Consider the following 26,460-nt stretch of genomic DNA (forward strand, 5'->3'; position numbering starts at 1 on the left):
GATTTTCACATAATTAGAAATGTTTAATTGCACTGCAATATTTCTCAGCCAATAGAAAGCGTTCCCATTTATTTATTTATTATTATTTCCACCATGTCTATATTATTTATTTAGAATATAATTTTCATGCTCATCATCAATGAAGTAAGCATAGAGTGTGGCTGTGTTATTATGCTCCCTGCTTCAGTTCACAACCACAGTGCCCGGGGCAGCTTACGCTGGTCACTCCCTCTTCAAACGGCTCTGATAATTTAACATGTTACCATACAATGGTAAAACACACAATAAAATAAATATGACACAATAAATCAAAGGTGATAAAAAGTAATCACAGCATCATTTTAATTGCATTTTTAATATCAAAATATTGTTTCACACGTCATACTACTGGAAAACACGTACATTACAATGTAGACAATTATATTGTGACAAGTATTGACATATAAGACACACCACTGTTATCTCAAAGTTAGGTAAGGAGGGTCTAATTGCTGGACTGAAGACTGAGCTTGGCCGCTTCCTGGCGGATGACGCTGATCAGCTCTTGGTTGACAAGGAAGATGAAGCGAAGACCAGCCACCTGTAACAGGATTTGTGTCATCTCTCAAATTTCACAAAGAAGTTGTGTCCATATTTCATTAGAACTAGTTCAGGAGTCTTTTAATAAATTTAAAATATTTAGCAATCTCTTTATAATTACTGCATCTAAAATACAATTAAATATTATTTAATTAAATATATATTTAATTTATATTGATTACATCCAGCAGACCAAGAATAGAAATAAAATATGACAATATCTTTTTCATATATCACACAAAGCATTTGATGTTAAAAACCAACACCCGCTTATATGCAACATGCAGAAATTGCAATAAACCTTTGTATACATATGGGGAATTTGCATATAAGTAGAATCAGTCATTGGGAGATTGACTGCTTCCCTTGCTATCAGGTAGAAGTTATATTTGTTGCAGAACCGGGCATTCCTTTATGTCATTTCCAGTCAAAGAATAAAAGGTAACTCTCTTGACCCTTGTATTACATACATTTCTACCGCCATAAGGAATTTGAAGTTCTGAAGAATAAACAATATTTATATATTATATTGAATTAAAATAAGAAATGAGACAGTATTGCGTATTATCCAAGATTTACTATAGTTTATTTCACCTTGTACAATTTTATTTGATCAATAATCAACTATAAAATTAGTAAACTGTTTGAATAGAAGAACAGTAAATTGTTTTTATTTCTATATTTTGGGAGATTTAATAACCCTATCTTCAAGGAGTTTTAAATATAAATTAATACACTTTAACAAAATAAATATTAAACAATGAGCAAGAAAACATAACATGTAAACACATTACATAACATTTGACAAAGTCTAGCTAACATTAAATTTTTCAAACTAAGTCGGTTTGGAATTTTTTATTTAAAATAAGTAAAGAATTGAATGAGAGTAATGATTTTTGACGTGACAACGTCTTAAATTAGGTTGCGGCTCGGAGTCACTCATGAAAAAGTGTAACGCCCGGTAACGTTACGATGCCCGTCCAGTGGGTCCGCCGCACGGGATCCGCACGGGATAAAGCAGATAACTGTGGGTCCGCCGCACGGGATAAAGCAGATAACTATGTTTATTCGTGAAAATGTGGAGTGCTTAGATTCGTCATTTACAACAACTACAACAATAAAGGTAAATAATTGTACACTGATATTTCATTATCGTAAACTATGATTGATTGATTAATTGTTAGATTGACACAAAAGTTGAGAAACTGAGTTTATAGGTTATGTCATACTATTGACAAATGTTGATAGTGTTAAGTAAATTATTAGTTTAAATCACTCTGCAATCAATCGTAATTCAGTCGATTGAGAAGAAACAGCGCGTATTGCTAGTCAAACATTTAAAATAACAAATTATAACCTCTAACCTGTCATAACAGTGCGACCAAACAAACGAACTAAACCGACCAATCACCACGCGCGGAGTTAGAATTTAACTGTGTTTAGCAAGAATTTCAAATTCCAATTTTAGTAAATGTTTTATTCAACTTTACCATTTACAATAACAAATTTTAATTAATTTCAAATTATGTACAATGTTTTAGTAAACAAAATATATTTCTATAGTTAAAATTTGTGCAATTCTTATTTTCATTCAATTCCTTGTTCCTATTGTGCAATTTAATAATATTCATATCAATAAATATTCTACCGAGAAAAAGACGTTGTCACGTAAAATCTTCGCCCGTAAAACCGACTTTACAGGCAACCATAATTTTTTTTTGTTTAACAATTTTAAATCTAGCAATACTTGAAAATTATTGATAAATTAACATATTAATCCAAATGGATTTCTTTGTTTTCAACATAGTTTTATGAGCTTGCTACATGTGCTTCAATTTTAATCTGTAGTAATTTTCATCAGGACATGGTGGTATTTTATGTATTTATTTTAATGTAAAACACTGTTCAAAACAATGTCTTGCCAAATGGTTTGTCTTTGTCTTGGTGGAAAATATCAAATCTATGCCCTTTCATGAGAATTCTTAAATGATTAAACATTTGTTCGGTATATTGTTTGGAGAAAAACTAAAAGTTAATTTGGTATATTACATTAGTGCAATTGTAGTTGATTTTACCAATTCTAGTATGTCATGCCAGTATTCCTGCTTGTGAATTATCTTGAAGAAATCATAATTTTACATGTTCCATACATCATGGGATTTTTAAAGGATTACATTCATTTCTTCTATTGATACTATATATTTAAGAATTTGTGTGCTAACCAGCATATTTTTTAAATTTGAAGGTCTGCTAAAAATTACTCTAGATGCTTTTGAAATAAAATTTGAAGTGTCATGGAAACTTTTAAGTAAATTAAAAACAATTTTTATTATAGAATTAATACTGTGTGGACCAGGAAAGAATTGAGTATTAAATTTAGGTGCTTTTGAATAGTAATATGAAGTTTTAGAACATTTTGGTTTGGTTTGTTAATTTGATTTTTGACCATTTTTTCAGGGTAATCAAATTTTTTTAATGTTTTACTTAATTTATCAATATACAAGTTTTTAACTTGAAGTTTTAAAAAATCAGATTGGTTGCTGCGTAATTTTTTTGCTCTTACTGAAAAACTTTTTGGAATTCATTTTTTGACATAGCGTTAGTCTCCATTATGTCATTATGTCATTTATTCTGAAGAAATCCTGATTTAATAAAAAACATCTAAATGTATAACCGTACATTTAGATTTGAATTATTCCATGAAAATTTTAAAGAAGAGAATTCTTTAAATCGCTAATAAATTGTATCAAAATATTTACTTCATGACCTAACAAAAAATATGTCATATGAAATATAAGCCATTTCATTATTAAAAATATTGTATATCTAAAAATTGTTTTCCAATTAAACCCATAAATAGATTTGCATAAAACAGGTCCATTCCAATTCCAATTGCAGTATTCTGATGTACAGGTAATATTGGTAATTAAAATTGATCATTGTAAGTATCATTCTGATCAAAGTAATAATGAAATGTGTAGTGGGTTTAGACCTGTTTTGGTTAAAAAATATTCATCCACTTTTAATCCATTTTCATGTGGAAAGTTTGTGTACAGAGTTGACATCCCATGTTGCAAAAATAGTCTTCAGATAATGGTTTTTTAATAATGGAAAGTTTATAGATAGAATGTGTTGAATTTTTTATGTATGAAGGAGAAGATTTTAGTTTGGTTGTAACTGATTACTAACAAAAGACAATATTCTTTCAGTGAGTGAGCCACAACTAGATGCAATAGGTCTACCAGAACAATTTTGAATACAATGTATGGCTAGAAAATAATTGGGCTGAGGCTGAAAACAAATTTTACTTACAGATATTTATGATTTGATGTTATCCCCTTCAATGTGCTTCCCTCCTCGAATTCTACACCACTCCATATGGATTTTCCACTGTGCATAACAATGCTGCAGATCATTTTCTGTAACCCTCTTCATGACTTATGCCGCTTTTTCTTTTATTGCTTCAACAGTCTCAAATCTCGTTCCTTTCAAAGCTGACTTGACTTTAGGGAACAAAAGTCGCAGGGAGTTGTTGTGTGAATAGGGTGGATGATCTAAGATAGGGATGTTGTGTTTTGCCAAAAAACATCTTCACTGACAAAGTTTTGTGAGCTGGAGCATTGACCTTATGGAGGATCTATGACATTTAATTCCACAAATTATTCCGTTTTCTCCATACATACTCATGTGGGGTAGTCTAGACGCCAATTTTGTAATTTTAATTCAGTCTGGTACTAAATCAATGTGCACAATCCATTTGATATAAAAAAAACACAATCATCATGGCCTTAAATTTTGATTTTGCCACTTGTACTTTTTTTTGCTGTGGGGAATAAAGGGGCACTTGTGTTTGTGTTAAACAGTTGTCATTGTACACTTGTTGTAACATTACAAATGTTTCACTTTCAGATTTTTCAAGTTTGATAAGAAATTTGATGTTCACACGCTGTTCTTTCTGGATACTGAACATTTTTCTGATGCAGAGACAAAAGGTTAACTGCCGCTACGGGTGGAATTAGTACAGGAGCCAGACGAAATACAAAAAGAATGGAAGGGGGAGTCACATGACCGGCCATACAATATTCAGCCTTACTGCATTCGATCTGTGGCTCCCTCCATACTAATTCAGTTATTTTCTAGCCACACCTTTAATTTTTATAAATTTTGGGGAGTTTACACAAAATAGGGAAATCTACTATTCTTCTATTTAAACAGTGATTACTAAATTTAATAAGCCATTGAGCAAATACGAAAATTGATAAACAATACAATTAAATGTAGAATCTTGGAGCATTGGAAAAACTAGTTATTGTAGTATCACTAGATAAAGGAATACGACATTTTCCAATATATAATTTTTTTTATTTTATTTGGCTTACCATACATCCAAATTGTTTACCATATGTTATTATAAAATTAATTATTATTACAAAAATGTAAACATTTGATAATTTGTGAAGTGCCTGATGATGGAATCTTTGATTCAGAAAGGCCTTGCACAAAATAAAAAAATTATATATTGGAAAATGTCGTATTCCTTTATCTAGTGATACTACAATAAATACAATTAAAATTAGAAAACAGTAAAACAGCATATTTAAATTTGAAAGAAGTCATGGTATAATGATTTATACAAATTAAAACTGAAAATCAATGGCTAATGCTGAATTTTTTACTACTACCAATGACTGGGTGCTTACAATAGTCGTCCAAGGAGTACAACAAATAACTGGTAATTTATGGACTGGGCACTAAAATTAATTTGTCAAAAACAAATTGTAGTCAAGGTCATAACTAGACATAATAAATAGATGTACCTCCACAACTGAGTTATTGTTGAGGCGGCGGTACTTGTTGCCTGCGAGGATGGGTCGGCCATCCACGAAGATGGCTCGCTTACCCTCGCTGGCCAGATAGAAGTCACCATTGTTGCGGAGTCGGATGGTGCCCTGGCGCCGTGATACCTTCCAAGCTGGTCCCTCCAGTGTCAGATCCACATCCACTGAGTGGTCCTTGGTCGTGCGGCCTATTGTGATCTGCAACCACACATTTATAAGATAAACAATATTATATACATATTCAATCTAGATTTACAGCACATAAAGAGAGTAAGTACAGTACTATTTCACTCTGACGCTACTGCTGTGTGTGCTACTTTTGCTGGTACACTGCCTGTTCACTGCCACCATAAAAAGTTATTTAGGTTGTTTGTTTCTTGTAATGAAATACAAAATGTAAAACAATTGAAAAACTAATTCAATATGAGATTTGTGCTATTATCACGTTTTTAAACACAAAGAGTGTTCACCCATTGAGTATTTATTTAGTCCTCTGCATACCTGGTGGCATCAATTAAATGATAGAATTGTAAAATTTAACAACATTTTTTTTGTAAAAGACAATGCAAATTCAAACATATAAAACCATTCTTGATTATATTAAAAAAATAATAATTTTAAATAAAAAGGTGGTATCCAAAATTAAAAATCTTATGTTTAAATAAAAGTGAAATACAATTAACTAACATAAATTAAAAGTATGTATTTTATAGTAAAAATTATAAAAAAAGATCTATTTAAATCATTCTTTGATGGTTCATAATGTTTTTGCAAAGGAATAAAAATTTCCTGCACTGTAAATTTAAAAAATTAACTTAAGATTTATCTTTGTGTTTTATTTTCTTCTTCATACAGAAATCAACAATACAATTATACACAATAACATGTTTATGGGTCACTTTCACATAATTTGACAATTTAGTCCCTATATGAAACATCATTCATAAAAAATTATTAGGAAATCAAACTGGGTTTTATTATTTACTTTTTCAACTCATTTCCAATATTTAGTAAATGTTCCAAGGTTAGTAAATAAAAACAATAACTTGAAACTACTAGTACAAAATGTTGAAATACAAGTCACTCACAGTTCCTGGCCATCACTCATTTCCTTTAACAGTTTATAAAACTAAATATAGTATGGAATAGTCACCATTTTACAGTAAAAAATTGAAGAGCAAGACAGTTGGAAACTAATTCCAAAGATATCTAAACCATTTTTGTAATTTGTAACTCCAATCTCTCAAAAGTCCATAACTTAAACATCTATAGGTGAAGCTGATTTCCGCATATAGATCATTCAGCACTGAACTGTTCTTTATGTACTGTATTTCCAATGAGTATTCTTCTCGTACCATACTCATATTCTGAGGAAGTCAATGGAAACTGTATAAGAAGTTTTTCAGCATTTTTCAGTAAATTGTAATTAATACAAAGTAAGGGTATTTACTGTAGGTTCATATTAACCAGATGTCAATGTGCCATTTAGTGTGTTTGTTTCATAACTGTTTCAATTTTTTTATTTTTTAAACGTACAAATTGCTCATGTTAATGATCTTGCATTGCGTTTGCAAGTTGTGCTGTTATAGTAATACAGTATTATTATCTTTTGTTATAAGAGTTGCTACCATTTGACTTAACATGTGTTATTTATGTAATCCTCTCACACTTAATTAACTTACCATTTGGAATAACTTACCCAGTTTATTTATAGAATTGCTATACAATTGTTTTATTTTTTCAGGTATGTAACTGTTTTTATCTATGTGTCTCTCGAACCATGGATTAGTCAACATAAATGGTTTCAGTAAACAGCATGAATGGAGAATCTTAACCGATTGATAACCTTGAAATAAACATTGTTCTTTTAAGGCATTTACAATATGGCAGAAACATCGACGTTCACAGACATCTCAATCATACAACAGTTTAACCAATTAAGTCTACAGTATACTAAATAACTTTAAACACAATATATGGTGGTGACATTTTTCATAAATGTAACTGAAAAGTACAGAATTACTACAGTAAAATTATATTTTATTTATGATAATAATTTTTAAATACAAATTTATGTAAATTTTAATTTACATAAATTTTATAAATTGGTAAATTATTTAAAACTGATCAACCACGATAAAATATATTTGATTGTGAATTAGTAAATACTGAAATGTTATAATTTAGGTCTGATCCAGTATTAATTCTTATAGTTCACACTACTACCAGGCTTTTGGTTCATATTGTTATTAAAATAAACTGAAATTTGTATACTCACATGTTTTAATCTTAAGACAAAGTTTTATTTATAACTGTTCCATTATGAGAAAATAATAATGTACTGGTGGTGATGTTTAAAGTATTATTTCTGGTTGAACACACAGAAATTCTGTTAATTATTCCTGAGAAATGGTGACACACTATCAACACCTGTTAGAACCTTGTTTGATGTCTACTATAGGAATCTTGCCAGCTATTGCCAGCTCGCAGGTGTCCAGTGCCAAAAAAACATTGTGAAAGCCACTTATTTGGAAGTCGCATGAAAGAGCACCACCAGCTGTACAGATTGTAGTGCAACAAATATCTTCTAAATTTCTATAATTTTTGTATCATACGTAATGTAGGGCCAATAATTTAGCTATAGAAAAAATAAATATCATTAACATAAAGAGGATGCTGAGGATTTAGTACATTCTGAATTTATTTTCAGTATTCTTGAAGAATGAATGAGTGTCAATTTTAAAAAAATATTGTAAATTCTGATATAGCATCTTAAATGGTTCTCCCAATTCTCATGCTTTACTTAAATTTTTAGTGTGGTATTGTTGTAAGATGAGGTTCAAATGTGCAATCTAAAATAGTCTAGGCTCTAAGCTCCTAGGCGTCATAGTCTACACGAAATGTACCAATTTCTATTGCATAAGCATACAACCAAGTTTATCATGAGATAGTTACAAAAATTTATCTAAGAAAGAAATGGATCACCAGGCACACTAGTTTTGGTGGGTTCAACGTGAGAGAGTATCAAAAGGTAAGGTAAGGTGAGGAGGTTAGTCGGCAATAAGTTCATTAGAGACACTAACATCCAGTTCACAAACTGGCTGATGAAGCTAAATATAGGCCTTTTGATACAGGTAATTTTATTTATTACTGAACAGGGTTAATTCAAGAAACTCTTGTATACCTAAGGACTCATTACTAAAGATCCTAGGTGTAGACTATGAAATCAGCTGGAGCAGACTGCTGAACAAATTTTTTTAGGTTGTGAGAGGCTTATGAGAAGAATCCTATTTGGAACCCTACAGCTACAGGGTCTCTACAGGGTCTACAGCTACAACCCTACAGTATCATCTCATCTATCAATATTAATACTGCTAAATCAAAAGTCCATCAGGCAAGTCACAGCGGCTTGAAAGCCAAACAAGTTCACTGCCACAATACTTGTGAGAATAAGAATAAAGATACACTGTTGATCTGTGCTGACAGCCATGGGAGTGGCCTGTCTTGGCATATTAACAAGAACCAAAACACTTATTCAGCAGTGGGGTTCGTTGAGACCTGGTGGTCGAACAAAAGACATACTGGACTCTAGTAATATTTCAAATGAATTAAAAAGTAAAGATGATGTATTAGTAATTCTCTGTGGCACAAATGACATCTCAAGAAATGAAGCTAATGAAGCTATAACTGGTATAACAGAGACAATTCAGAAGGTTAGGAACAACAACATAATTCTGGTAGATTTGCCAAATAGATTTGATCTTCCTCAATGGTCATGTGTGAATGAGTTACAAAGAAAATCAAACTTATCAATTAAGGAACTGTGTAACTCTTATAAAAATGTGATGTTGGTTGAGGTAAGCAAAGCGGAAAGACATCTGCACACAATCGTCATGGACTACACCTTTAATAATAGAGGAAAGAGATGGCTTGCGGAGCAAATCTGTACTGCTGTGAATCACATGAATGATGGAAACAACATCACCATCGCAGCCACAAGGCAAATTTAGTGAGAAACTGAGGGGGTGCCGGCTGCGGCAGAGACCACATCACCACTCACTCGCCCTTCTACACCTGCGGACGAGAGGGGCTGCAGCATCACCATCAACCCCTCTTGTAAGTGCTGAGGGGGGTGCCAGTCGCATCTGGGATTGTATCACCAACATCTTTGCATATCACCACACCGGCAACTGACTCTGCTACACCATCGGGAAACGGAACTTCTGCCTTCGGTGCAACATCCTCTTTAGAATTTAAGTGTAGAAGTAAGCTAAATGTCTTGACTATAAACATACAGTCAATAAGAAACAAAATAGGGCAACTTGAAGTAATTTTGAATATTAACAATATTGATGTGCTGTGTATTAATGAGCACTGGTTACACGAGGAGATGAAATTACTCTGTATGTCCAGAAGGTTTTATTGTGGCCATCTAGTTTCAGTAGGAAACCACCTCTTACTCGGGGAGGCTCATCATTAATGGTAGATTGTAGCTTGAAATATGAGAGTATAAATGTATCTAAGTATAGTATTAATTATTTATGTGAAGCATCTGCTATTTTACTGTTAGACTTTAATTTAATTTTATTAAATGTATATAGAATTCCAGACTCAGATTTTAATAATTTTATAAACAATTTAGAACGCTTAATATTGGGATTTAATGGATAGACCACACACACATTTTGCTTTATGTGGGGATGTAAATGTAGATATTTTAAAAACCAAATAGGCCCTATGTACAGTATTTTTTAATGTTCTTAGGTCTACTAACCTATATTATGTGAATGAGCAGCCAACCAGATAAACTATTCCTGTCTTGATAATGTCTATACAAATGTCAAACAGGGAGCTATATTGTTGTTCTCTCATTAACCAGGATATAGTATCAGACCATGCTGGGGTCTTGGTTGAGTTTGACTTAAATAAAGTTAGGCCAAAAACAATGTAATGACATACAATTAACACGACTTCTTACAAGGGGAACGATTGTTTAGCCTTACTGAAAGTTTACAAAATGACACAGACTGGACTCCTTTGTATCTTGTAAGTGATGTGAATTTAGCATTTGAATTCTTTGTAAATATTGTGTCCTAATATTTTAAATAACAACTGTCCAATAGTCAGTGCAAAAGGCAAGGGCAATTCAAGACAACGTTATAAAAGATGGTTCACACCTCAACTACAAAATATGAGAGCTTACTTGTTAATTTTATATGATAAGTGGAAGAAAAGTTGTAATACCGTTGATAAGGATAGATATAAGAGATATAGGAAAATTTACAATAAGGACTATTTCTGAAGAAAAAATTTCTGTAAATAATTATTTAATATCAAATGCTCCAAATAAATGTAAAATGGCATGGAATATTGTAAGAAATGAATCTGGAGTTAAGAAATCAAATATCTCAAAAAATATACCCACTCTTGCCAGGAGAGTTAAACAGTTATTTTGTTAATGTATCATTAACTAACAACACCATTAAATTCTGTAAATGGTTTAACTCACAATGATTTTTTGAATAATTTTCCTCTCCCTGATAAAGAGAATTTGAATTTTAAGTGGAACACGATTGATGGTAGTTTGGTCAAATTTATTGTTAATAGGTTAAATAATACACGCAGTGAGGATATTTATGGGCTCTCAAACTTTGTAATAAAGCATATAATTAATGTTATAATAGTGCCTCTTACTTACTTGATAAATTTAACTATGTTTAAAGGTCAGTTTCCAGATTGTCTAAAATCAGCTAAAGTCACCCCAGTTTTTAAAAAAGGTAACAGAAATTTACCAGAGAATTACCGACCCATTGCAATTGTGCCTGTTTTCAGTAAAATAAATTGAATCTTGTTTGTTGTCTCAGTTGCATAATTATTTTGTAAAATAATTCATTGCTATATGACCATCAATATGGATTTAGGCCTAAACTCTCCACTGCCAATGGCTGTGGAAACTATGATTGATGTAATTTTAAAAGGTTTTTGAAGACAAGTTAGTTATAGGTTCTAGTCTGATTGACTTGAGCAAAGCTTTTTGGACAATGTGTCCCATAGTATATTATGTAGAAAACTAGAATACTATGGCATTAAGAATGTGGAGTTAAGTCTGTTAGAAAGTTATCTAACCAATAGAAAGCAGGTTGTTAAAGTCAATGATTCTCAATCTGAGTATTTACATGTCATAGCTGGTGTCCCTCAAGGATCTGTATTGGGGCCATTTTTTTTTTTTTTAATCTATGTAAATGACTTTAGTGTAAATATACCTTGTCTATCTGTACTATACGCAGATGGACACCACACTGATTAGTGCAGATGGGAATATTGCCAATGTAATGTTGCAATTAAATACATCCCTAGAACGAGCTAAAGCTTGGTATTCTGCAAATAGCCTTTTAATAAATGAAAACAAAACTGAAAATATAATATTCACACTTAAAAAACCATTTGACTGATGATAGTTTATTCAAACCTGTTAAAACTACTTGGCTTCTATCTAGATAGTAAACTGTGCTGGAATGTACATATTGATAATCTCTGTAAAAAATTATCTAGGGCAAATTTTTCTGCTAAGAAAATTGAAGTACTGTGTAAACTTAGAAACACTTATAATGACGTACAACGGCTTATTTCATAGTCACTTGTGTTACGGCATTCGACTGTGGGGTAATTCCAGTACAGCAAAAAACGTTTTTGTCTGGCAGAAAAAAGCAGTTAGAATATTAGCTGTATTATCATACCAAGAGTCTTGCAGACAAACATTTTTCTAGGCTTAAAATTATGACCTTGGCATGTATTTATATTTTTTATAACCTAATATATGTAAAATAAAATGAAGATAGATTTTGAAAACACAATGTACACTCCATGAGTATGATACCAGATCAAAAGATAAATCTAAGAACTCCTAATATAAGGCTAGATAAATATTATAAAAGCCATAAATACCAGCAGTTAAAACTATTTAATAAGCTTCCTCTTTTTGTTAGAGCTTTTACCATTTAAACAATTTAAATCAAACATGTTAGAGTGGCTTAAGCTTAAGGAATTTTACAGTGTTGAGGAGTATATGAAATGTGATATGTTTTAAATAACAAATATATATATAAGGATACTCCATAATTTATTATATTTATTTTTAAATTTATTTTTTTAAACTCCATGTCCCTGTGTGTGTTTTTATGTTTTATTTATTTGAGTAGAATTAAGTATTTATTATATATTTATTATAATAGATATGACTGGAAACTAGTATATATTTATACTATATCACTAGAATTACACTGAAAAATAATGTTTATTTTGACGAAGCCTATTGTAATCTTTGGAATACTTAATGGCCAATAAACTTCTGACTTCTGACTGACAGCCAGATGATGAATTCAACACCAACATTGGGCAGAAGCTCTTGGATTTTCGGTGTAGGCAGGTCCTACTAGCAGAACTTTGAGTGTGCAATAAGCTTAGGTTGACATATAGGGAACTAAGACTCCTTCATACTCCCTTATTAATCTAATCTAATTTTTAATCTAACTGTGGGCGTGATAAATGAAAGTGGTATCCATAGGACTTGTTGAAATGGTTTAATTGTGAAATGATACAATTAACTTAAAGTTTACCTGTCTAATATTACTTTTATTTTTTTATTTATCTCAACTAACTGTATTGGGGCAGGTACACTGGCTAGCAATAACATTGCTTAAATTTAATAATATTTATTGTTTGATGCAAAGGGATGTTTCATTTATTAATTTTAGAATTGATATAGATTCAAAAAAATAAATTATGATGATAATGATGAAAATGTATGGAGAGGAACTATTAATAACTTTACTATAATAGTAAAGATCTATATTTCCTATTTATGTGGTTAGAAGAGGTAATATGCCAAATAATCTATCCTTTACTTAAGTATGACTAAAAGATTTATTAAAAGTGAAGGAAGCACTAGTGTCAACAAGTTACTTAGGAATAAAAATGAACGTAATTGTCAACAGATCACTTCGGCACTAAGTGGAAAGTGAACTGGAGCTAAACTCAACAATCACATTAAAACAGAATAGAAACAAATAATGCAATTTGACTAAATATGAGTTAAAAATTAGTTAGCACCTCACCAGCTAATAAATTATGTAAAGTACAAACCTCTCTGGAGCGCATCAAGTACCGCACAAGTCGTCCCTTGAGCACAGCGAGAGTCTGGTTGTCAAAGTCCAAAGGGCTGATGCCAGTAACAGAGTCCACCAGCACCTGCCATCGTCCCATCTCATTCTCCAGCGTCCGGATCTCCTTCTTGGCCCGCCTAGCAACATAAGGACAATCATTATCTCATTGTTATCTCAGCTTGAAACTGTTATGCTTAGTTCAAATCTTCTACGATAAGTAGTCATGAAATAATTAGAATTTTAAAATTAAAGGTTTGGGTAAATACTAAATAACAAATTCTTAAAAGTTCAGCATTAGGAATGTATCTTTATCAGGTGTATAAGGCATTGCACTTATCGTAGAACATTCAACATAGTACCAACAGTTTTGTATTGAAAAGGGCCATTTTTTATTATTCTTATTATTTTGTAATAAAATAATTTGTCTTCAAGTTAATGGCTTTGACATTTTTTAACAGCTGTCATTTTGTTTCTGTAAATTATATTAGTTTTAAACTTTGATCTAATATGTACACTAATAAGATCATTAAAACTTGCAAAGTTTCAACTTAAAATCTCAAACAGTTTTATAGGTACAAATTAATTTCTGAAAAAACACCTACTACAGCCAGACAGACAAAACATTAAGCAAGATAGGACTATACATTATTTGACAAAATTTGTTTGTTTTTCACCTGTATTATTTTAATAAAGTAAGGTGGCATGTTTCATAGGAGGCTTCTCTCTTGGACCACTGCCATATTAGCTTATACTTAGAGGCGGGAATTGAGCTACCATTCTGGAGGGGATACTGAGTGTCCCTAGCAGAAGAGAACCCTATCAGAAAAATTAATTTGAACTAGAAAGGTATGCTCAATTGGTAGAGCAAGCCATCATAAAGGCCTATGAGAAAACTGCCCCCTTAAGACAAAACAGACTAAAGAAAGATGTGCCTTGGTGAATTACTCTAGAATTCTTAGTAAAGGCCAATGGAGGTCTTACAGTGAACAAGAAGGAGACTCTAGAACTTTTGTTGGAGACACACTTTCCGGGCAGTCTCTTGACTCGAAATGAGGACTTTCTGTAATTTCGTAGCGGGGGAGAAATCTGGTCGGGAGATTGCTAAATCCAGACAACAGTCAAAAGAATTTTTACAACTAAAAGGATTAAATGAGTAATAAGATCCTTAAGCCATTTAAATCTCCTGGGGCAGATGGAGTTTTCCCAGCCCTTCTCCAAGAAGGGTTGGATATTCTACTAAATACACTGACTATTCTCTTTAGAAGCAGTTATGCCCTAGGATTCATGCTAAAGAACTGTAGGAGGACACTTGTGGTGTTTGTGCGGAATAAGAACAGGGATCTGTCTCAATCCAACTCGTACAGACTTATAAACCTAACCTCCTTCATAGTAAAAACTATGGAAAAATAATTAATAGACATATAGGGAACGAAACCTTACTAGTACACCCCTCAGTCTATCTCAACATGCATATGTGGAAGGTAAGTCAACTATCAGAGCTCTCCACAGCTTAGTGGAAGCGGTGGACGACAGCTTCAAAGAAATGGAAGCCCTAGTCAGTGTCTCTATTGATATTAATAAAGTTTTCGACTGAGTAGCATATCAATCTGTGGAGGCAGCTCTGGAACGGTTTGGAGTTCCCATAGATGCTGTCAAGTGGATAGTAGCCTTCCTAAAAAGTAGACAAGTTACAGAAAAGATCGGGGATGAATCGGTCACCATCACGGTCCGAAAAGGCTGTGCCAAGGGAGGGTTCTGTCTTCCCTCCTGTGGGCAATAGTGGTTAACAATCTCCTAACAAAAGCAGAAAAGAGAGGAATAATTCTATAATGCTAAGCTGATAATCCTGAGGCTGAAATGATAACCAACATATCAGAAAATATGGTTAAGAAATACTCCTTCGAAAAACCATACATAGTGTCTTTTGAAGATCGGAAAATATGGAGTAAAAAGGAGGCTTACCCTACTAAAGGAGTCCAGAAGTTCTATACAAATGGTTCACACCTTGACTATAGGGCAGGATTTGTTATTTTCAGACAAGGAGTTAACATAGCTGTGCCCCTAGGAAAAAAACATGCCACAGTCTTTCAAGTGGAGGCCATGGCAATAGAATCATGCACCAGAAGACATACAAATGAGGCCAAGAGGAGCAGAATACTTAACCCTCTCTGATAGCCAGGCTGCACTAAAGGCAATTGACACTTGCTCGTTTGACTAAAAAGCAGTTCTAGTGTAACTGGCAAAGAAGAACAGAGTTACACTTGGTTGAGTGCCGAACCATGGAAACAAAAAAGCAGATACCCTTGCCAAAATAGGTACATAATCCATAATGGCAGGGCCTCAACTAGACTGTGGAGTAGCTTTCTCCTACAGCAAAGCTCTCGTAAAAGATTGGGAAAAGAGGATAAGATCCTTTAACTGGAGTAGGGCCTCAGGATTAAGACAATCTAAATATGTTTATATCTCGTTATGCTAAAGGGTGGGCATCTCTGCTACAAAAAAGTAAAGAGGATATAAAATTGATATCAGGGATATTGACAGACATGGTCCCCTTAGAAAACATCTTATGAGGGTGGGTCTTAGTAAGACTCACAAATGCACACTTAGAAGAATCAGCAGAACACATATGGCTAAACCGTCCTGCCATATTTAGAAGTAGAAAAAATTTCCTAGGGTATATCTTCTCAGCCCCAAGAACAGGAGCCCTCAAATTTTATTGGCGTCTGTAAAAGATTCTGAGGGAAAAAACATAAGTAAGGGAGACACAAAGGTCCTTTTAGGTCTCCGTGCGGAAAAAACTATCTCTTTCTCTCAGATTGGATGGATGACTATTCATATAACCTCACCATAGAAAAGATTGCCTATTTAGGAGATGAAAGAATGATACTGCTAATAACTCAGATTATTATACAAAACATTGAGGAATAGGGTAAGTACTACCAAAAAAGAACCAATTTTTAAGCAACTATTTTTAAGAATAAGGAAAACACATAAAAGTGTACGATAATATTAATATGCTCCTTCGCAGAAAGAAACAAATAATGTCGATACACCCGTTTTGAAGGCAATGGATAAAACTATAAATGAGTCTGGTTTTTAATTATAATTTTATTAGCAATTTGCACAGGAATATGCTGACCATTTCATGGAGAGTGCTGTTAGCCGAAAACACAACTATATTCATCTCAAATAGACAGCCTTCAAGGAGATAAAACCCTTAGACCTGTCTATTCCACGTAATGTTTACATAACTAAAGTCACACCATTGATAATGCAAATGCAAATGAACATGAATGCATGATCCTCAGATATGACAGCATTAGAATGAAAAACATCAAATTTATAACAGAAGAAATCATGGAAACAATGGCAAAACTAATTAATTTTAAGGTTTGATCAAGAACTTTCCCAGAATATATGAAAACACCACCCTCAGTCAAACAGTGTTAATTTAGTGATCATGGTGATCAGTGAAGTCAAGTTTGATTGGTTCACAATATAGAAGGTGTATGTGAGTTCCAATATAACTTACCGGTCTGCAAGGCTCAACTCCTGTTCCAGAGCCACATCCCTTGCATCTGCCAGCTCTAAGTCACTGAATGGTTTGATTCATTCACAATATAGAAGGTGTATGTGAGTTCCAATATAACTTACCGGTCTGCAAGGCTCAACTCCTGTTCCAGAGCCACATCCCTTGAATCTGCCAGCTCCAAGTCACTGAATGGTTTGATTCGTTCACAATATAGAAGGTGAATGTGAGTTTCAATACAACTTACCGGTCTGCAAGGCTCAACTCCTGTTCCAGAGCCACATCCCTTGCATCTGCCAGCTCCGAGTCATTGATTGTCTCCTCAGCATCGGAGAACGTGAGGACAGTGGCATCTTCGCGAGGTAGAGGCTGAACTAAACAGCACAATATTTTGTGAGGAAACTTTGATGACTGATAAAATAACACAGAATTAAAAGGGAAATAATAATACAGCACAAGAATAGAAGTTCTTCTATTTTCTAAGTTAAAATGTCTGATATAAAAACAAAACTTGAATGAATGAATGGAGATAGCTATTAATACCTTGACCTCAAGATCCAGTCTAACATTTAGTGAAAAACTAGAAAACATCCTGAAATTACTTTGACAGAGCCAATCCAAACCTTCACTTCAGGAACCAGCCAAACCTGTAAACAAAAACTACATATACCCCAGAAAACCAGAGGTAAACTTTTTTAGTGTCTCGTTTCAAGTGGCCACAGCTGCAGATAAAGCAAATTCCCTGGAGCTCCAAGTACTTAATCCAAAATCAAAAAGAAACAATGAAAGCTTTGAGGACTTCTTCTAAAACACACCTTCTATAAGGAGCATATAAAAAACATTATGGCTATGGGAATAGTGGTGATCTTTTCTGCCTTAACAATTAATCTGCCTTAGCTTCAATAAATAATCAGTTACAGCTGCCCATCTCCCCTAGCAATATAAGTTGCCAGCATCTTCAACATACAACCCATTTTTTAAATCGTAAATCAATGACCCAAACTACAAAATAACTTCCTCAAACCATACACATAAAGTACAAAAACATAATTCCCTTAGAATTTTTCACCAGAACACTGGCTGTATTGCTAATACAATACTTATTCAATGACCTCATAGATAACACACTTCCTGATGTAATTACCCTGACAGAGCAGGGACTGTTAACACAAACATGGTGAACACTAGATTTGAAAACTACATACTTAAAGAAAGCTACTGATAATCCAAACACATAAAAGGTGGTCTAATAACACATAATAGTAATCTACAAAAGTCAGGAATTAAGTGAGTAAAGAGTTGCTTAAATGCAACCAGTTACCAGCATTGAAATGGTTTGCGAATTGTCCGCTGTAAAACTATCAGTTAACAAAAAAGATATCTAAATAGTAGGTATTTACAGACCAAAAAATAACTTTTATGGGGTTCTCTACACTCTTAGTGACCTCTGAGAAACATTTTCTGTATGGAATAGCTCTACCATTATTTGGGGAGATATTAATGTTGACATTAGTGATTTTTTATATGTGACAATTTTGCATTTTTTATTCTCAGTGAGATTTTTAAGATGTGAACCCGTAAGATGTATATATTTTTGTGTTCATTATTAAACTATCTACAATTTGTATATCTTGGATTTTTATTTTCATGACTTTTGGTAAAATAATATCTACACTCAAAATGAAATTTTTGTACTTGTTAATATTTTGACATGTAAAGATAGTCCTATTGATATATATATATATATATATATATATATATATATCTTATATATATATATATATATATATATTATATTATGAACTCCACATTATAGGGTTATCTTTATGTTAGAATAATAAATCGTAAACTAAAACCCTTTTAAATTCTTTTATTTCAGACACGTGTTTCGGTATAAACCATCTTCAGTGTGAACATTAACCTCTAATTAAATTATAAACAAAACAAATAAATATACACCTGTTGACTATTTAAACAGATGTTAAACTTATATGACACAGTTGTAATTTTGATTAAGATTCTGTGTTTGATATTTTTTCAAAGATAGGATTTGTTTTATTTTTTTAAATTGCTATTTAATATGTTGTGAGGATCTTTTTTATAATTTAGATAAAGGGAAAGGAGAAAAATTAAACACTAAAGAAGAATTACACATTTATCTAAATTATAAAAAAGATCCTCATAACATATTAAATAGCAATTTAAAAAATAAAACAAATCCTATCTTTGAAAAAATATCAAACACAGAATCTTAATCAAAATTACAACTGTGTCATATAAGTTTAACATCTGTTTAAATAGTCGACAGGTGTATATTTATTTGTTTTGTTTATAATTTAATTAGAGGTTAATGTTCACACTGAAGATGGTTTATACCGAAACACGTGTCTGAAATAAAAGAATTTAAAAGGGTTTTAGTTTACGATTTATTATTCTAATATATATATATATGAGACTATCTTTACATGTCAAAATATTAACAAGTACAAAAATTGATATATATCAATATCTTATCAATATCATTATCTTATTTTGTGATCTTTCCTGAAAAAAAATGATACAATATATGTACTATTTCCATTAGGTGGTCAGTATAAAAAAACTTTTTAAATTCTTGCAAACATACTGAAAATGCTTAGAACTTATGATAGTTCAACCCAGCATATCTTACATAAATCTTACAGGAGGTTTAATTTGATGGGCTACACAACCTATCAACTTATTTAAACATTTTTAAGCAGAGGGCTCCAAAGTTTTTCAAATTAGAAAATTTTGGTGCTTTAAAAAACTTGCAAAATGGTTATACATCACACTGTTTATAAGCTTGCCTAATGCTAGTTCCAATTTGTTTAAATTGACACTCGCAAATAAAAAAAGTAAAAAAGAAAAACTCAAAAAGTTTCTAAAAAAATCCCTGTTATTTGGACAAGACTTGAGATATTTTCAAAAGTGTTACTATTTGAAATTTTCGAGATTTGAACCTGTGACTTTCATTTTCAGGCACACCCTGTATTTTAAATGTGACAAAAATAATTTTACAATGTTTGCTATACAAGATTTATTATTATTAGGGTTACAGTTTATTCCATCTCTGTATAAATAGATTTTTTTCTATTTAAACATAATACAAATCTTGCGAAAACTGCATTATAAAATACTACCTAATTTCACCTCCTTGCAAATAATATTGACAAAAATACTGTAAACCACTTTAAATACGCATTTAGCAAAATCTAAGTAGATGGAACTTCATAATCTCAGCAGCAAGTGAGAGACCAGGGTTCAAGTCCTGGCAGAGGAAGTACTTTTATTAGGGTGTTTTAAAATGGATAACAAAAATTTCAAGAATAGATGCAGGGCATCATAAAAAGTACATATGTAAGAACTACATAGAATATATTATCTCATCCATAAAAATCTGTAGTTTTCTGTCTGCCCATCCATATGTGATTTTTGCAAATAATTATAGAAAACATAACAATTTTCCTTATTGTCCTTTAAAAACAAGGTGTTTTATTAATTTTTTTACAATCTTAGATTTAAAATGCCATGATGACTACACTTTTTTACAAATACTTCTATAATAAAGCATTGTCATTGTGCAATTCATAAACAATTCACATGTATAACTATATGATATTCATGAGTGTATGTATATGTTTGATTATTCTTTTAAGATAAACTATTAATATAGATTGACATACCAATTTGCACATGAAACCAACACAATACTGTATGACGAAATTCTTTGTTGTGGAAAAATATGCTAGTCAAACTGTTGACGAATAAGTGTTTTTAGAAAATATGTTTCACTGAATTATTTTCATGATTTATTGCCCTAATAGGTTATAATAGTTTTTATGACTTGTAATTTATTGTACATTTGGATTTTCATTGTAAAGTTTTTTTAAAAATCATTGAAATCAGAAACTATGTTGGTCCCAAAGAGTGCTTACCAGTCTGGTCGGGTAAAAGGTAGTAATGTTTCATGAGGTGCCAATGGTTCATTAATGCCTTGGGCGTCCGAGCAGAGAAGAATACATGCGGATTGCTCTGAAGCAGTTCCTGGAACGTCTCTAGAGTCGGTGCAGCATTCTGAAAAATACACAAGATTTTACTTACACAAGACTTAGAAGTATGCCACTTTCTAGATATCTACTGTTGTACCACAAGTGGATACCACAGATGACATTGTGGGCAAACTTTCAGCATGAAATTAAGAAGGAAGATATGCTAGAAGGTTGGCAAACTATGTTCTTCAAAGCTTTTATCATGTCTTCATTATTTGAATTATATTCAGAATCATTATAGCACCTTATAAACTTCAGAATCAAGACAGTCTTCAGGCATTCAATAAAAAGAAACGTTTGGACCATATAAAGATATATTTATCATTGGAAAAGTGCCCATTACCTTGTTTTGACAACAATAAATATATAAATGTTTCAAACTTTTCTTGTTCATTTTTATTCTTTTTTAACATATAAGGATATATGTATAAATGTTTTATACAACAAAACTATTATTGCAAATTACAGTTTTATTTTATTACTCATAGATTTTAAAACAAACCATTAGCACAAACTAATCAAAATACATCAACACAAAAAATAAACTCTTAGTGTGAAACTTTTGATTGCTGTATGTGATTAAAATATGAATACCAAGAGTAATGGAACTTAAATTCACTCTTAAGTTCTGCACAACACTTATCCTGTTTCTATGTTTATTTTTGGTGTACACATGCTAAGAAAAGGTTTTCTTATACAAGTAACTTATACAAAATGGCATAAAAATTAGCAGAGCTTGCCTTAAGATGGATGAGTGCTTGGTTTTATATCCAATCCAGAAGTTAATTAAATATTTCTCCTTGAAATTATCTGTCATGGAACTGTATTCTGTTGGATCGATTAAACTTTCTTTTAATTCCATCTCATTTGATTAGACTCCTGTAAAAGGATTTCTGATCAAGTCAAATTTGGAATAACCTTCAGAGAAATACTTATCAAACCTTTCTTGAAAGGCTTCCAAGTGAATTATGATACCAGCAACCACAACTATATTAGAGTTATTTAATTTTCGAAATATATATGTCTGCGTAGGAAATGAAGATAATTTTTCCTCCTATATTTGTAAATAAACAAGATCAACTTTCTCTTAAAGGAGTTAATTATGCTCTTGGCTGTGAAGGCTGTTGTGTTTGGTCCATGAATCCCATGTTCAGTGTATTGAGTCTGCAAAAATGTGAGCTATAAAAGCCAATTTCTGCAACAATTTTTCTTCACCAAACAAGTTCTTTACGTATTTTTTCACTTAGAAACATAAAAACTACTAACCTCAGTTTCAAGAGGTGAGTCAAAATGTTCCCTTGATGTAACCATCTCACCTCCTTATGTTGGAGTTATCTTAAACTTTCCACCTATATCTTCACACACCAAGGAGGACAATCTTTACCGTTCATCCTACCCAATCCTACTCTTTATGAAATTAATAACTTTCACGAAATCTGATGGTACAGTGCATAGTTTTCCCAACTCACCTTTAACAGTCAATGCTTCTCGGTGGATGATACAGTAGCAATATCCTTTATTTTTGTTACTATCACTGTCAATTTTCCTGACAGTTCTTTGTCCCATATGTATACAAACATAGCTTGGTCCCTTATCCATAGTGACCAGCAGTAAGTGTCTCACCTATTGAGTGACACATTCCATATTTTGCAAATCTGTAACTAGCATAGATATGACACCTTTATAAACTGAGTATCAGTATTGGGGAACTTTGTCATAGATTGGTTTTCTTTCTTAAAAAGATTAGATTTTAAAAAATCTATGAAATATTCCTGCATTCTGGGGTACATCTAACAAGTTATTTTATTTGGTTAGTTGTTGATGGTTGTATCTAAAAACTTACAAAAGACTTATCTTTTTACACCTAGATAACTAAATTAAACAACAAAATCAAATGGGGCTATGTAACTAGCACGTGGCTCTGCAATCAGTTCCGATTCATCATCACATGACCATCACGTGTCTATCTCAATGGGTTACAGATAAGAACACACAGATTTGATGGTAGTGAGCAATGCCTCCTCTTGCTTGCTGTAGACTACCCATCAATCAACACTAGCTATGACCTCTGGATGGAGGTTGCTTATGAACAACACTGCCAGGTGAGAGATAACAAGATTGCACATTAGAACACTGTAGAGCTACAGATAAGAACACTCACAGGTTTGATGGTAGCGAGCAATTCCTCCTCTTGCTTGCTGTAGAGCGCCTTGCTCTCGACACTAGCTATGACCTCTGGATGGAGGTTGCGCATGGATGCAACGGCCAGACGAGATATGACGGGATCATACAACAGAGCGTACCAACGCTGCTGCACCTCCTGAATGGTGAAGCGGCAGGAGAACTTCACCCCTCGGTGTACCATGCGCAGATCATTAGTCTGTTTAATCAAAGTCATTAAACAATTTAAGTACTTCATTTAATTGTAAATACTAGGACTGAGAAAAAGTTAAGTTCCACTTATTTATAAAAAGATTATTCAATCTAAAGTGAGAACATTATTCATTTATACAAGTTGAGAACATGGCTTTGTCTTCATTTTTGACATAAAATTTATCCTCTACAACATAGTTATCACTTTTGTAATCTAGTTTTAAGACAAGCATCAAAAAATTCATTCAGAGATTCCATCTTCTCTGAATTTGAAGATAATAAGAGAGACTTTTTGGAATTCAGCATTAGTCTTACAACAAACAAAACCCTCAAATGTCTTGTAAAATCTGTGCATGATATGTGTGCATCGTTTAAGAGCCCTGATGATTTTATTAGATATTCATATTTGAATAACCAACAAAGTTATCATCAATGAAAAATTTTCCGACCACTTTGATTTCTATCTTATTTTGTCTCTTTCGGTATGGCGAATTATGAGAACACTGCTATTCTATAGTTTTCTCATAGTAAAATATAGGCCACAGAAATGATCAATTTCTCCAGTCTTCAATGTTGGTCAAAAAGTCATAAAAACACCTACAATTCTAAACCTTATTAATAACTAGTGCTGCTGAAAAAATATCTTGATGGCTTTTATGACTATTATATTACAGTCAAACTACCGGTAATTTGGACAGATTTTAAAAACAAAATACTTTGAATTTGCATAAACATTAACTTTTTTAGGACCAGCCATTATTACATCAAAGTAACATACAAAGGCTATCCAGAAAGTAGATTACGTTTTGCTATTTAGCCGACAGGGGCGAGACTATCTCTGCCATTTTGAGGTCAGGGAGTTTCTCCGTTCAGTGGCTATCCAGCCTTGCTAGTGAGAGGTTACTGTCGCTCCTTGTTGTATTTCAATAGCAGTTTAAAATGTGTGACGCACTTGAAAATCTCGAGTTGAGAAGTGCGGTCGGTAATACAATTTTTGTTGGCTAAGCACAATAAACCAATTGAGATTTATCGCTAACTCTGTGAAGTTTATGGGAACGATGTATTACTGAAGGTGGAGTGTATCAGTGGTGCATTAAGTTTAAAAATGGCCAAACTATTGTGTATGACAAGGAATTAAGTAGACGGTCAAACATTTTGACCAATGAAGTTGTATCTAAAGTCGATGAGAAGATTAAAGAAGACCACCAATTCACAATAACAGAACTCTCACTTTCCTCAAATTTCAAAAGGAATTTGTTGCATGAAATTGTTACACGGGATAATTGTTAATTGGAACTGTGGAACGGTGTGACTGTATGGTAGAAGTCTCAGGCAGCAGAATTATATCACGCTGGAATTTCAAAACTAGTTTACCACTATTATAAATGCGTAAATCTGTATGGTGACTATGTTGAAATATAGTTTTTTAGCGTCATTTTCAAATGAATATAATACAATTTCTGTCTTGTATTTTTTTGTTTACATCAAAACATAACCTACTTTCTGGATAGTTCTCGTATAACAGTGTGGGGATAACTAGGGATATCATGATAAGGTGTACTTTTCCACTGATATATTGTAGACAATATTTTATGATTTGATATTTCTAGTATTTCACTGTTGTTTTTGAGTATGTTTTACAGAGTAGTAGTCAAACTCACCATTATAAGAACTACACAAATGTTGTTTCGTCATTTATAAACATACATTAAAAAAGATAGTAATTATGCTGGCACTGAAAAAAAGTTTCACTAACTTCCTACACTTTTGTGCACAATGCAAATAAGTAATATAGAGAATATTTTGAAGAGTCATTTATTTCTTTATTCCACCTTAGACATCTAAATAAACCCAAAAATTTTATTTTTCTTTTTGTTAATTTTTTTTACATTATTTTCTAATCGTCTGCACTACTTATGTATTAAACATATATATGTGTTTGTTGATTTTTTTAATGGTCACTTAAACCGAACAATATCAAGGTCAAAATAAAAATAATTTCCACAGTATAAAATTCCTAGATTACCTTCAAACTAGAACTTATTTTAAAGTAATTATTTTACAGCTCTAAGAAACACTCTTGTTCATCATCATCATCATCATCATCATCATCGTCAGACGTTTCCGTTCTCACGGGTCGTCGTACACAGCCTCCTCCACTTTAGTCTATCGTTCCAGGTCTCCTCTTCATCCACCTGTATTTTCTGTAGTCCCCTTCTCTCTATGTCTTTCCACACTTGGTCCTCCCATCTTCCTCTCGGTCTTCCTCTTGGTCTTCTTCCTCCTTCCTCCTTCTCCAGTGCTATTCTAGGCATTCTATTATCTCCCATCCTCTTCACATGCCCCATCCACTGTATTCTTCTTCCTTCCATTGTCTCTTGCAGTGAAACTACCTTCAATCTTTCTCTAGTTATTTCGTTCCTTATTCTATCTCTTCTTGTAGTCTTCTCTATCCCTCTTAAAAATCTCATTTCTGCAGCTTGCAATCTGCTTAAATCATTTTTAGTCCACGTCCACGTCTCTGCTCCATATAATAAAATTGGTTGGAAATAAGATTTATACATCAATACTTTTGATTCTTTCCCAATGTTCCAACTCCACACAATCTTCTTTACCATATTGAAAAACTTTCCACTCTTCCATATTCTGTTTCCTATCTCTTCTCTTATTGTGCCCCTATCTGTTATGATACTTCCTAAATAACAGAATTCCTTCACCTTTTCAAGTCTTTTTCCTTCAACTAACACGTCTTTGTTATTTCCATCCCTTCTCTCTACTTTCATTACTTTACATTTTTGTATGTTCATCTCTAAACCGTATATCTCTACGTCAGGTTTAGCAAGCCGGTAGTGGATAAAAACTTGCTTTCAAAAATAAGAAACACTCTTGTTAATATATGAAATATTGGG

At 32.5% G+C, this 26,460-nt stretch overlaps 1 protein-coding gene across 2 annotated transcripts in view; it reads right to left on the minus strand.

Moving 5' to 3' along the window:
• Positions 1 to 336: 336 nt before the first annotated feature.
• Positions 337 to 26,460, minus strand: part of LOC124354606 (microspherule protein 1-like) — a 60,132-nt gene continuing 34,008 nt past the window's right edge. For both annotated transcript variants that reach the window (XM_046805203.1, XM_046805202.1), the window contains exons 6-11: positions 23,340 to 23,558; positions 21,065 to 21,203; positions 17,356 to 17,482; positions 13,560 to 13,716; positions 5,397 to 5,615; positions 337 to 580 (exon numbers count right to left, since the gene is read on the minus strand). In XM_046805203.1, the coding sequence (XP_046661159.1) occupies positions 485 to 580; positions 5,397 to 5,615; positions 13,560 to 13,716; positions 17,356 to 17,482; positions 21,065 to 21,203; positions 23,340 to 23,558 (957 nt within the window). In that variant the 3' untranslated portion in view covers positions 337 to 484. The remainder of the gene's footprint in view (positions 581 to 5,396; positions 5,616 to 13,559; positions 13,717 to 17,355; positions 17,483 to 21,064; positions 21,204 to 23,339; positions 23,559 to 26,460) is intronic.

The sequence above is a fragment of the Homalodisca vitripennis genome, chromosome 2 (assembly GCF_021130785.1).
Source record: "Homalodisca vitripennis isolate AUS2020 chromosome 2, UT_GWSS_2.1, whole genome shotgun sequence".
Taxonomy (NCBI): Eukaryota; Metazoa; Arthropoda; class Insecta; order Hemiptera; family Cicadellidae; genus Homalodisca; species Homalodisca vitripennis.